General features: G+C 47.3%; 1 protein-coding gene across 1 annotated transcript in view; it reads right to left on the bottom strand.

Annotated features, from left to right (window-relative positions):
* nkd1 (NKD inhibitor of WNT signaling pathway 1) overlaps positions 1–10780 on the bottom strand; it is a 28951-nt gene extending 18171 nt beyond the window's left edge. The window contains exons 1-3 of the mRNA XM_070833311.1: positions 10639–10780; positions 10505–10537; positions 10222–10361 (exon numbers count right to left, since the gene is read on the bottom strand). Coding sequence (XP_070689412.1) covers positions 10222–10361; positions 10505–10537; positions 10639–10663 — 198 coding nt within the window. The 5' untranslated portion in view covers positions 10664–10780. The remainder of the gene's footprint in view (positions 1–10221; positions 10362–10504; positions 10538–10638) is intronic.
* Between the last annotated feature and the right edge of the window lie 2343 nt (positions 10781–13123).

Here is a 13123-nt window from a genome sequence, read left to right as displayed (position 1 = left end):
AAACATTGAAAAAAACTAACTAGAAATATCAACAGAATGTGAAGAAATAGCTGACAGGCGTCGAGGCATGCTAACATGCTAGCCTCAGCCCGTACCGTCATTGTAATACCACTTTGTACCTGAGGGGCAGTAGCGAGTCGCTGTAGCATCCAGTTTGTCCTCAATCCAACCGCAGAGGAAGAAGAAGCGTTGAACCAGCTGCCGCTAAACTGTACGGATCGAATTTGGTACCAAATGACGACATGTTTTCCCATACTGTCTAGTATCGAAGCAATTCTGTCCGTGCAATAAAAGTATCAGAGTTTGTTCCCGCCCCTGCTAACTGTACACAACCTGTAACAGTGTGAACGCTGCAGTGGAAGGACGAGGGGAAATGCTGCCCCCTATTTGTTTGGAACAGATGGTCACATCTTACATACTGCACCTTTAAAAACTCTGATGCCCAAAACTGCAAAACTACAGCAACCTTCAGTTTCCATGAGCCCGATGCTACGACTGTTACTACTCGTTAATTATTGTCATTTTGAGGCCTCTTTTGCCGAGCTGGCAGCAGCTGATCAAGGTAAGGGGGCTCATAAAGAAGACAACATCTGACACTTCTGTTTTTGTCCTCAAGTTTCGTTGGGAGTCCGAGAGTTAACGGGGGAATCTGAGCTAGAGGTGAATCCTTAAAACACATTCTCCACCAGCCAATGAACTCCACTTCGGGACCTTGCATTCCCAAGAGGAAGCTATGGTTTGGAGGGGAATGGAGACAGCCTGTCGCTTGGCCTTGATTTACAGGTGGTCTCCGCCTGCCAAGAGTAACAAATCACAACATTATGGCCCTCTGAATTCAGAGCAACACTCAGTTCCAAAGAATGAGAAAACGAGAGGAGAGCCGGAGAAGAGAGGGAGTCAAAATGACACACCTCATCTCCGAAAGCCTGTGCGGTTCGGGCAGCAACAGGATATCTCACCCTTCACGAAGGAAATGAGTTTGCTCTGGAGCCTTTCTACGTCCACGGCCAGCGTGTGCATGTGTGTCAATCATCACTGCAAAAAACCAGGATGGATTATACATTTGAGACGCCCCGCTGGCACCGCGCCTGCTCCCATGTGTGCTGTGTTTAAGAGCGAGAGAGCTGCACTGTGTCTAGAGGGTCTCAGTAATTAGCCAAAGCTCTCTTTGAGGAGAGACAGTCCTTCAGTCGTCTGGGTGGCTTCAGACGCCAGTCTCAAGTGCTGCACGGGGAGGGAGGAGCCCGGCTTTCACCAGGACGTCTACCTCGAGAGTGACAGGCACTTCAAGCATAACCACAGCCAGATGAGAGGAAACACTTGTGTAACTTGTCATGTCAGACGCTACAGCTTAAGGATCTCACTCTAAAATAGGACATGCTGAGACAACGGGCCCTTGATGTTTCCTCCATATTCAAAATTCAATTACCTAAAAGGGTTTTTTGCCTCTTGTAAATTATGTCAAAGTAAATTACTTTGCCCTCAAGTGCCTAATGTTTTTAACACAGGACATCAACTTTAGAATCCAAGTCCTGTCTTTAATGTGGTTTTATCATCTGATCAAGCCAAGACACGTGAGACTAAAACCAGGACGGCACAGAACACATAAACAGTTTTCTGTCTGAGTGAAGCCGTTTTGTCAGAGTGCTGCAGCCTGGGTGCGATCTCGCCCCTGAGCACAATTTAAGAGAAGCAAAGTGTAGATGAGGAGGTGTCATAAAAGCTTATCTTTATAATCAGATCTCTGCATTTCCACCAAACGGCAGTTGTCAGTAATTACTAGCCCATCATTGTTCATCCAAAGCCGGTCCCCAAATCTTCCCACTGCAATCAGCGGCGGAGCTCCGCGTGCTAGGTGGCACTTATGAAAACCTCCGACGTGTGCATGTTGACCAGATGGACCTGACCTCAACACCAAGGTGGCCATTCTTCCTCTCTGCCTATGCACACGTACTGTATATCCGCACACACACACACACACACTCACTCAGGCGGCATGTTTGGAGCAGACATCCTGCCAGCCACAAGCCACACTACCTCTAAACATCCCTCACATATGACCTTTTAACTGTGGACCTAAAATCTCTGTAATTACAGAGACCGTTTCAACTTTGCAAGTAAACACAGCAGCAGAAATAGACACTTCAACTACTATATACAAGCGTGCTGGTGCCAGGCGCAGGTTTCTATTCATAGCTGACTGGAATTAGTGGCCTGTGTCACTGCTCACCATAATGAACTGGCAGCAGAGTAGGTTACTGCTACCGATGCCATTTAACATGGCCTGTGTAATTCCATATCATGGTAACAGAGCATATATCACCACGCAATAATTGTTCTGTATATTCAATGAAGAGATGGTTTAAAATAGCCAAACTGTATTGTCCGAATGACAGAAGTCCTTTTAGCACCAAGTTCTTTTCCTTAATCTTGGCTTGGTCAGGATGCCTCCTGCTCTGTATTTATGATCATGTTACCCCGCGAGACAGCTGAATTCACGAGGTCATGCGAGAATCCAGCTCTGATTGGCTGCGTAGCTGCCCTGAATATACAGCAGGGACACTAAGGGCTCGCTCCCACTGTGGAAACGGACAAATCTCTACCGAATGACACATTTCTGTTTCAGTCTCATCACCAAAGACTCAGTGCACATGAAGCACAAGATGTAAAGACACACAAACCATCATAACAACATCATAAACATGCTCTACCCACTCATAGTGAACTGGCATGTGTCCTTAATATAAATAATCGCATCATCAGCATACAAGAAGCCACAACGACACCAAACGCCACATCTGACCAGAGACGGGGAAGCATGTCGGATTGTGTCCACAAAAGTAAACCAGCAGAGAGAGAAGGGCGTCAGCATCAACAGTGAGGACAGATGTTAAAACACACAGGACTCTTTCTAGATGTGTCTCTACTGAAGCAGGATGAATATAAGCTCTGCCCAAACACGCTGTTTTTCAAACTTGACAAAGAAACTGGGTGTGGGGGTGGCCGGTTTGACGGACAGGACAAGTGGCCCTTTGGGGAGCAGAGGGCTGGTCTGCTTCACTCAGAGTCCACGGGGGGAGGTCCTCTTTAGGCTACGGCACCTGTGGAGCATAAACACACCAGGGGAGGACAGCTTTCCTTTCAGCAGGGCCGCTCCTCTGTTTAGCTTTCCTTCCACCAAAAACATCCCCTAACAGACAATCCAGACCTCCTCCGGCCCCGACGCCACAGGAAGAGCTGAAGAGCCCTGGACCCTCTGTCTGAGGGCGGCACAATGCTCTCCCAGCTCTGTTTACCCAAATCCACTTCCTCCGTTCCCTCTGCCTCAGGTGGCCTTCCAGCCCTGCTCACAAGAGCTCCCCAACACAAGGAGGACAAACACAAGAGCAGCGCTCACGGACGCCGTGGAGCCGCCACTGGTGCTTCCCGCCGACCAGTTTGTAAGAAAAACAAGAGGAAGGGACTCATGCTGGGACTCCGTTAGCGGTGATAAATGGATTTACATATTAGGAAAACAAATGGCTGCTGTCTGGATGTATATCTGTGAGCGCCTGCCAGCGTCCTGGGACACGAGTGTGCCTGCACGGCGGAGCACGTGTTCGCTCTCCTGAGAGCTCTGTGGAAGTTTTATGCAGATGTTGATCACGTCCTGTCTGAGAGCCTCTTTGAGTGCTCAGTCAAATTATTCAGCACTTACTGCACGGGCCAGAGCACAACCCGCAGGGGGAACCTGATAAACAAACAAGAGAGAATTATTCAGGGTTTAAACACTTAAGCACCCACTTCAGCAGAGCCTTTTAAGTGGGTGATTAAAATGGGTACTGAGCTCCCACAGAAAGCTCAGAGCAGCTCAGCGCCACCACAGAGTCACCGCGATGGTCTCCCAGAGCCACGTCAACCCCTCACCTTCAACAGGCGCCTTACATCCAGGCCTGTCTTTGTCTTTTTAAATATCTGTTCAACATAAGCACGTGTCCCCGGTGTGTCCAGAGGCCCTCAGACTCTCTGTTTCTGCTCCATCTTTCACTAAATGTGCGTGAGTGCTGCTCTGGTAAAACTAAGACTTCTGTTTTAGCTTTCTTCACATCCTCCCCCCATCTGAGGAGGTGAAGATCAGAGGATTCACTTTATTTTGGAGGTAAAAGTGTCAAAAACGTCCTCCTAACAACTGGAAAACATGACCGCTGTGTCTGTGACCGGCTTCAAACTGAAGCTACAGTTTTGTTTTTTGATATTTTTGGGTTTATTCGCCGGATTAGTCTGTTGAACTTGGTGCTAACGTGCTAACGTGTTGCTGGACACGGGCTACCAAAATGTTGGCCGAGCTACCGACCTTCTCCTCACTGTTGTTTGCTGAAATAACTGAAACTGGTTGCATATTAAATGCTGGATTACATCATATTGTTGAAGTCTTAAAGTAAAGTGCTGCCTCTTTCATTTAAAACAACATTAACTTATCAGAGGAATTCTATATAAAATGTACATAGCCAGTGAAGTCTTTGATCTACCATATTATCTATCAACTAAAAGATTCATCGATGAACTGCTTCTAAATCAATATTTCAAGTCAAGAGTGGAAGCGACCACTTTTCAGGGGGCCTTTGCACGTCTACGTCATGGTTAAAGATTGGTGGGAATCTCAGCAAACAGGATGATGTCAGTAAACTGAGCTCCAGGATTTCATAATATTCATACTCATCAATAGACACATGAGTATCAGTTGTGAGGCTGAGTCCAGTTTTAGAGCAAAGGAAAACTAAATAACCCGACACACTAAAGATCTAACTATTTCTTAGAATTGTGAAGAAAGAAACACCACCCTCAAAAGTGGAACAAAACCCTGGAGCCTAAATGTAACCGTGAAAGGGTGGTGAGAGACACTTTGATCAACAGCGATCCGTTGCTCCAAACTGAGCGTATATTTGGGGAAACAAAGCACAATCTCAGCTGCTAATCCTCAGAGATTTAGAGCACATTCCCCCACAAGCCTTTGATCTCTGGAGTGCATCCGTACAGCTGACTCCAGACACGCTGCACACTCACGTGCACATGCATGAACACATTTGCTCATACATGAGTGCCATTTCTCTCATGCTATTAAGGTGCCAAACACATGGTTTTAGTCCTAACGACACCTACAAGTGACAGTCGATCACAGCTTTTGCCAACTTTGAGCATGTTGTTAAAGAATTAAGGCAGAACTGGGTCTATTTGCACATGTCCTGGTGTCTGAGTGACTGGTAGGTACAAAAAGTGTTGGAACTGGTCCAGTAGATCACCTAACGCTAGTTTCACCTCACAGAGCACAGGAGTTGCTGGTCCTCTGCTTTTCTGATCAATTCGTTTTTGCTTGTTTTATTGTGTGACTTTAGTATTTTAGTTAGTTTGGATGTGAACTAACATGTTAAAACAAAATCACTGCAACTAGAACAGCAGCTCCTGTTCTCTAAAATCCCTGTTTTAGTGAATGTAGTCTGGTGTGTGTGCTGTTTGTGGTTAAACCAAAAGGATCTTCCAGGTCTCTCTCTGTAGGGATCCTTTCCATGATGCTGTCACACACTTAGAATAACACTCTGAGCCTGTCAGTGGATCAAACAAGCTCTTTTAGTGGACCTACTGTGATCCAGTTGTCCCAAAGGATCACGTTGCAGCCATTGCAGCCCGTTTGGTGGCTGCTGGCTGAGGTGATCTACTGGACCAGTTCCAACACTTTTACTACCTACCAGTCACTCAGACACCAGGATGTGGACACAGAGGACCCAGGGGGAGAAACCTTTATCTTTAAAGACCAACCACACACACATACTAAACAAATTTGGTACTGCATTTCTTAATAAAATCAGGATTGCGGATGAACAGCTGCCGTAGTGAAATAAAGACAGAGATGCTTTAGCACACAAAGAGAGAAAGGTGGTTAAACCAGATCAAATGTCTACATGCCACTAGAGCTTTACTTTACTCTAAACCACCATCATTCTTTCACAGAAACCCTTTCCAGAAGGCACCATTCACAGCGAGCCAGAGTTATCCGCTCTGCTTTGTCACACGGGAGAAACTCTTCCAGCTTTTAGTAATCTATGTGACACACGATGCCGGATGTGACATTAAAGCCACCTGCGCCTCCTCGAACCTCCCAGTCCCCCAGCTACGCTGACGTCAGCCGTGGCTTCCACCCCATCTTCTCATGGGAAAATAAAAAAAAAACCTCGCAGAGCCCCTCTATGGCCAGGTGCTCCCCCTCCTCCCCAAAGGCTGAGGCTTTTCTTCTCTTTATGGAGTGCGGCTCCAAACTTTTCTCCCAGCCTCTTCAAAGAGCAACAACAGGCCCTCGGTCCCTCGGGAGCACAGAGGGGGTAGAGCCCGGTGGGAGAGGGGCATACGTCACACAGCACGCACAAGAGGCCAGCCGGTGGGAAAAGAAAACGCACAGGCAGAGCACAGAAAGAAGGCGAGAGAGAGGAAGAGGAGTCTGCATTTGAAAGGTGCTTTCAGCTTCCAGACAAGGGCCCTCGCTTTGTGAAGCGACGAGGAGAGAAAAAGCAGGAGCGAAAGACGAAGGGGGCGCAAAACCTGCCATGTCTTTTATCAGACTTGGAGGCTGAGGGAATGCGGTTAAAAGCTTTAGGCCTACTTCCAAAAAAAAAAAAGAAAACCTTTCTACTTTTAAAAAGTAAAAACATATCAAAGAGGTGGCAACCAGCTGCGAGACGAGGGGGTCGGGAGCCGGAGTCTCACTCTGATTCGCCTTTGAGTTGCACTCTGTCGTCAGACGCACCTTTGCTTTTTGTCTACGATCGAGAAAAGAAAATAGAAGCTGTGGAGTTGTGAGAGCAGCAGCTTGGTGGGACTGGAGGTGGCTTCTTCACTACAGAGGGGGGAGGAGGAGGGGGAGGAAGAGGGGGAGGAGGAGCCATCAGTGTCACTACAAACACCTCCCTGCGTGGCCCACTTCAAATGCAGTCTCATTTCATCAGCCCCAACCAACACAGGGCCACAGGGCAAACTGAAGAAACAGATGGAGGCCAGGATGGGTGGGTGGGGGGGGGGAGCATGAGAGTGGGGAGGGGGTCTTTGAGAAAAGAAAGGGGCAACTTTGTGAGGAATAACTATTAAAAGAGATTATCTAAGATGTTACTCTTGATGCGCCACACACATAAAGGACTTTTGTTTCATGTGACGCCAAGAGACGCAACCGAATGAGCCATCTGACAGAAATGTGACCCCCCAAGTCATGAGCTGGGAGAACCGTCCGGCCTATCGATGTCTGTGTCAGCCACATATTTCTACAGGGTGCACATGACGTATCAGATTTACACAGGGGACACTCGCATGACGTGGACCCACACATCCACCTGCCCACAGCACTCACTCACTGCCTGCCTGCCCACGCTGCGTCCCACCGCTCCACCCATGAACGGAGACATCATCCAGCCTTTACGTCTCCGTCCCTCGGCGCTCGACCGCAGTTTCAATCTGAACCCGCTAATGAAGACAGACTTCCTTTCCATCCAGGCAGCGACCTGGATGAAACCGGCATTGTTCCTGCAGGGAATATGGTTTGGAAAAGATCGGATCAAAAGAATTCCAGGCGTGGACTCCCTACCGTTGACACCCGACCCACATTCTCCTGGACCCTGGTCCAGCTGGGAGGGGGGGCTCAAAGAACAGCGGCTATAAATAACCGTCTCACCAGGTATTCTATACAACGCGGACAGCTTTTAAAGCCAGGACGGTTGACTGGCATTCTCTCACCTTGGAGGTTAGCTTCTGTTTCATCAGAGAGCACCGAGGGTCGAGCCTTTAAACTTCTTCTCCCTGAGAGGAGCAAACGGTCCCACCGGTTAGGAGACTTTACCGAACACGTCGGGCATTTTATGAGACATGTGCCGATGGTGCTAAGTATCTGTAGAGCGGCAACAATCTTTAACGTTTGGAGAGAACATAACTTCCATATCATGACGAGTAAAGCAGGACAGAAGGGTGGTTGGTGTACGTCACACACTTCAGATGCCGCCTGAAGCTCCCTGTGGTTCTGAAGTCGTCCTCTGTACAGCACCACGCCCAGAACCTGGGGGCCGTAACCCAGAGGGGGCAAAGGGGAAAGGGTTGGAGGTGGCGGACGCTTGAAGACACGCCAGCTCAGCGTGCCTTCGCTAACTTTAGCTAGCTAACCAAAGCCTCTCAGCTCTGTGTCGCTAAAGGTTGACGACTGATTGGCGGCTGAATGTCTTGATCTCACTGGTTGTTTCAAGTCGACATAAGCACACGTCATACTTTGTTCTATGTGGAGGAAGCGTCTGGATTTGGTATTTTTTGGTACATGTCGTTAAACAAGTGCACGGTGTGAGCGAGGACGTGCTGTAAGAGGGTTCATCTGAACTCTAAATCTGAAAAAGTTGACAATCAGTGATTTAGTTTTTCACAAATTCTCCACCATCATGGCGGCTCAGCTCTCCTTCCTCCAGTCACATGATCAGTGACTCCTGTGGCTCTGCTCGGTCACATCCGTCGTCACACTAAGGACTGATAACACGCCTTGCGATGCATGATTTGTAGTTTCCAGTTTGAACGTTGGTGCTGATGACGAACAGTAATAGAATCATATTTAGAGCACATCCTCTGAAGGAAGATGACTCTCACAGATGGAATTTAATCCAAACAAGCTCTGGACATTAAGTATTTGTGTAACAGCTCCCATGTGAGCAGAAACACATCAGCTGTTTGTCCTGAGACAAAGACGTGTTTGGCGTAGTGCTCACAACAACCAACACAGGATGTACTGGAGGTGCAGACGATAACCGTCCAGCTACAGGAAGAGTTTTCAGATCAGACGCTGTGTGAGAACCGACACCATTTTACTGTCCTGACTCCACCAGCCTGCCGCTCACGGCACAGCGAGGAGCTGAGAAACCAGTTTGAAGACCTCACTAATGTGTTTAAATGTGTTTTGCAACACGCACCATCAAATAAATGTCTAAGATTTCCTGATCACAAAACAAAAAGAGAAACTCCTTCCTCCTCCTCCTCCTCCTCCTCATTATTTTCCCCTCTGAGCTCTGAAAGGCTCCAGGACTGCACTGTTTACACAAAGTGAGCTCCAGCACCAACCACCGAAAGGTTTCAGAGACATCCAAGCAGCCTGCGAGCAGCCAGAGCTTCACACACACCTATTGTTAGGAGAGGAGGCTCGTGAATCCAGGAACAAAGGAATGAGTGTTTGTTTCTGTGCTAATCATGGACGCTAATAATGTGAACCACGAGCAGCCACGTCCAGCAGGTAAACACCGCTTCAGGTGCTCCTCGTGGAGACGCCCTCCGACACAGCGTGCTCCAACTACCAGGAGAAGTTCACCATCAGGTCGACATAAGTCCACCTGTACACCTGAGCTGTGGCCCACAGGGAGGAACCAGGGAACTGTGTTTGTCGCCCGCTCGTCCCTCTTCAGGCAGAGATCATTCCTCATTCTCAAGTGTGAATGTTTGCTGCTTTTCTGGCTGTTTCGCTCTCAGAAGTTGAATATTTCTGGGTGACTTGTGGACATCTGATGAGGGCTGCTGCTGTTTCACAAACCAAACCATCAATTAGCAGATTAACCTGCACCAAAACATCCCTCTGAGTCCAGACTGAAAGTCTTTTAGAGGGAAGCTGCTGCCACTCGACACCAGGCCGGCGGAGCGCAGAGGTCCTGGCGACGGGCTGCGTCCGACAGATATGTGCGTCTCCGCTCAGAGTGGGGACGGTGGGCGGAGGAGCTGCTCCTCCTTTTGTCTTGACGGGCTCCTGCTCCTCCAGCACGCCGCCTCTGAGGGAGGCATCGCTAACCAAAGAGGCTTAAGGCTCCTCTGAAGCAGCTCCAAAGGATTTCCTCAGCCGACAGCAGCAGCAGCAGCCAAAACACGAAACAGGCGTGACCTCCAACACTTCTCCCCCCCGGCCTTTACAATCCACGCCTGTCAGCAGACCGTCACCCTGCGGCGCCCTCAGACACCCACACACCTGATCCCCATCTGACCAGGTGACCCGACCAGGTGATGAGGAGCCAGAGCTTCAGTCTGACAGTCTGTGTGTGTGTGTGTGTGTGTGTGTGTGTGTGTGTGTGTGTGTGTGAAACTTTGTGCACCACAACATGAAGCTGTGAGTGTGTGAGGCAGCATCAGGGAGGCTCAGACAGACAGACAGGCAGGCAGGCAGACAGACAGACAGGCTGGGGGGGCACTCACCCGCGCGGTCAGCCCGCAGTTGTTCCTGTGGGGACAGTCCTGCTGCTCCACGCGGGAGCTCGCGCAGTAGTACTTCTGCTTCACGAGCCAGTCGTCGATGCCCTTCCTCGCCAAACAGGCGTTCACCACAAAACTGTCGCCTGCAACACAGAGGCGCGTGTCATCAGCGCAGAGTCCCGTCGGACCCCCCCCCCCCCCATCCCATCCCCGGAGCGGGGGGGCAGATAAAATGAGAAATAAAACCAGGTGCATGTGAATGAATGGAGAAGAGAGGCGCTCCTACCTTCCGGGCTCTCCCTCGGTTTACAAATAGCAGCTTGGGGGAGAAAGTGAGAGGAGACAATGAGTGCTGGAAAGTCTCAGAGCGGAGGAAGAGGAGGAAGAGGAGTGATTTCTCTCCGGAAAAACCTGCCTTACCATGTTTCGAGTGCAGTTTACCCATTTCTCTGCATCGAGGTGGAGTTTGAAACCATCCGAAGCGGTAAATCCGGGCGGAGGAGGCGGCGGCTCGCTGAGGATCCGGGCGGAGGAGCGTCCGTGGGCTCCGGCGGCAGACTGCGCTCCGAGCTCGGCCGAGCGGCTGCAGGAGCCTCGGAGCCTTTGATCCGGAGCGGCAGGCCGCACCGCGCTTCCGCCGGGCGCCTTCACAATAAAAGACCGCCTGTTAAAACTCTTCACTCTACAGCTCCTGTTGTTATTGGGGGGGGGGGGTTAAAATGTCATATCAAAGTGTCCTGTTTTAACCATGTAACCTACTTTGTAGTGCTATAAATACAGTTTATTTATGAACCAAAATATATGTGAATCTTTGGTTTATATGTAGTTTCCCTCACTTTTATACATTTTGCTCACGACGCTCATCGTTTTCTGTCATTTCATTTTATTATCTATTATTCTCAGTGTTCACATTTACAGCAGTGCCAACACGACACACTTTATTATCCTTAACCTGTATATAATTCTTCTGTTTAACTTCCTGTTCGTCTCATTCCTGTGTTTATCATGTGAATGTATTTTATGTGCAGCCCGTTGAGACGCAGCCTACTTTGACCTTTTGGCCTGTAATAAACTGGTAAACTCCTGTTTGTTCTTTCAATAAATATTTTCATTGATTTTACTCTGTGAAAGCTTTTTTTTGTGTGTGTATGATTTATGAGTCCATCAGTCATCTTGTCGCTCGTTTTAATTTTAAACCATTGAAACACACATAAACAGCAGCTCAGTTCATATCAGTGCTGTGTTTTCTTTTGATATCTCACTGTATATTGTTTATAATGTAGTTGTAATTTTTTCTTTAATTCTTTATGTTCATGTATTCAGCATTCAGAGATGAAGGAATGACATATTTAATTGTACGAAAACTTGTTTTTAGCTTCACATTTTTAGGTTTTTATTTGATCAGATTTTACTTCATTTCTACTTGAGCTCTCTCTTTGTTTTTACGATTTTATTGGAGACATTTGTTTTATTTGTTCTCTGCAAATACGATCAGCCTATTTTAATTGTCTTAATGGTGCGTTTGTGAGGAGCACATGGAGCACTTTGTGACGTGGGTTTATTATTATCATTATTAGTAGTAGTAGTAATAGTAGTATTAGTAATAGTGGTAGTGGTGGTAGTAGTAGTAGTAGTAGTAGTAGTAGTATTAGTAGTGGTGGTAGTAGTATTAGTAGTGGTGGTAGTGGTAGTAGTAGTAGTAGTAGTAGTAGTAGTAGTAGTAGTAGTGGTGGTAGTAATAGTAGTAGTAGTGGTAGTAGTATTAGTAGTGGTGGTAGTGGTGGTAGTAGTAGTAGTAGTAGTAGTAGTAGTAGTAGTGGTGGTAGTAATAGTAGTAGTAGTGGTAGTAGTATTAGTAGTGGTGGTAGTAATAGTAGTAGTAGTGGTAGTAGTATTAGTAGTGGTGGTAGTAGTAGTAGTGGTAGTAGTATTAGTAGTGGTGGTAGTAGTAGTAGTAGTATTAGTAGTGGTGGTAGTGGTAGTAGTAGTAGTAGTAGTAATAGTGGTAGTGGTGGTAGTAGTAGTAGTAGTAGTAGTATTAGTAGTGGTGGTAGTGGTAGTAGTAGTAATAGTAGTAGTAGTAGTAGTAGTAGTGGTAGTAGTGGTAATAGTGGTAGTGGTGGTAGTAGTAGTAGTAATAGTGGTAGTGGTGGTAGTAGTAGCAGTAATAGTGGTAGTGGTGGTAGTAGTAGTAGTAGTAATAGTAGTAGTAGTAGTAATAGTGGTAGTGGTGGTAGTAGTAGTAGAAGTAGTAGTGGTAATAGTAGTAGTAGTGGTAGTAGTAGTAATAGTAGTAGTAGTAGTAGTAGTAGTGGTAGTAGTGGTAATAGTAGTAGTAGTAGTAGTAGTAGTGGTAGTAGTGGTAATAGTGGTAGTGGTGGTAGTAGTAGTAGTAATAGTGGTAGTGGTGGTAGTAGTAGTAGTAATAGTGGTAGTGGTGGTAGTAGTAGCAGTAATAGTGGTAGTGGTGGTAGTAGTAGTAGTAGTAATAGTAGTAGTAGTAGTAATAGTGGTAGTGGTGGTAGTAGTAGTAGAAGTAGTAGTGGTAATAGTAGTAGTAGTGGTAGTAGTAGTAATAGTAGTAGTAGTAGTATTAGTAGTGGTGGTAGTAGTAGTAGTGGTAATAGTAGTAGTAGTAGTAGTGGTAATAGTAGTAGTAGTGGTAGTAGTAGTAGTAGTAGTAGTGGTAATAGTAGTAGTAGTGGTAGTAGTAGTAGTAGTAGTATTGCAATAAATGTCTTGCCTTTGACCTGACTGGTTTTATTGTGAAATCTACTGTCACAGCTTCCGGTGTGAGGTGCGTGTCTCTGTCAGACTTGACGCAGCCCGCTCGGCCCCACACTCCCCCCACCCTTCATGTCTCACTTCAAAGCGCAGAGGAGGCGTGAAGAAAAGCCTGATTTGA

The sequence above is a fragment of the Pempheris klunzingeri genome, chromosome 1 (genome assembly GCF_042242105.1).
Source record: "Pempheris klunzingeri isolate RE-2024b chromosome 1, fPemKlu1.hap1, whole genome shotgun sequence".
In the NCBI taxonomy this organism is placed as follows: Eukaryota; Metazoa; Chordata; class Actinopteri; order Acropomatiformes; family Pempheridae; genus Pempheris; species Pempheris klunzingeri.
The sequence above is the reverse complement of the archived record's forward strand: the minus strand, read 5'-3'. Positions and strand labels throughout refer to the sequence as shown.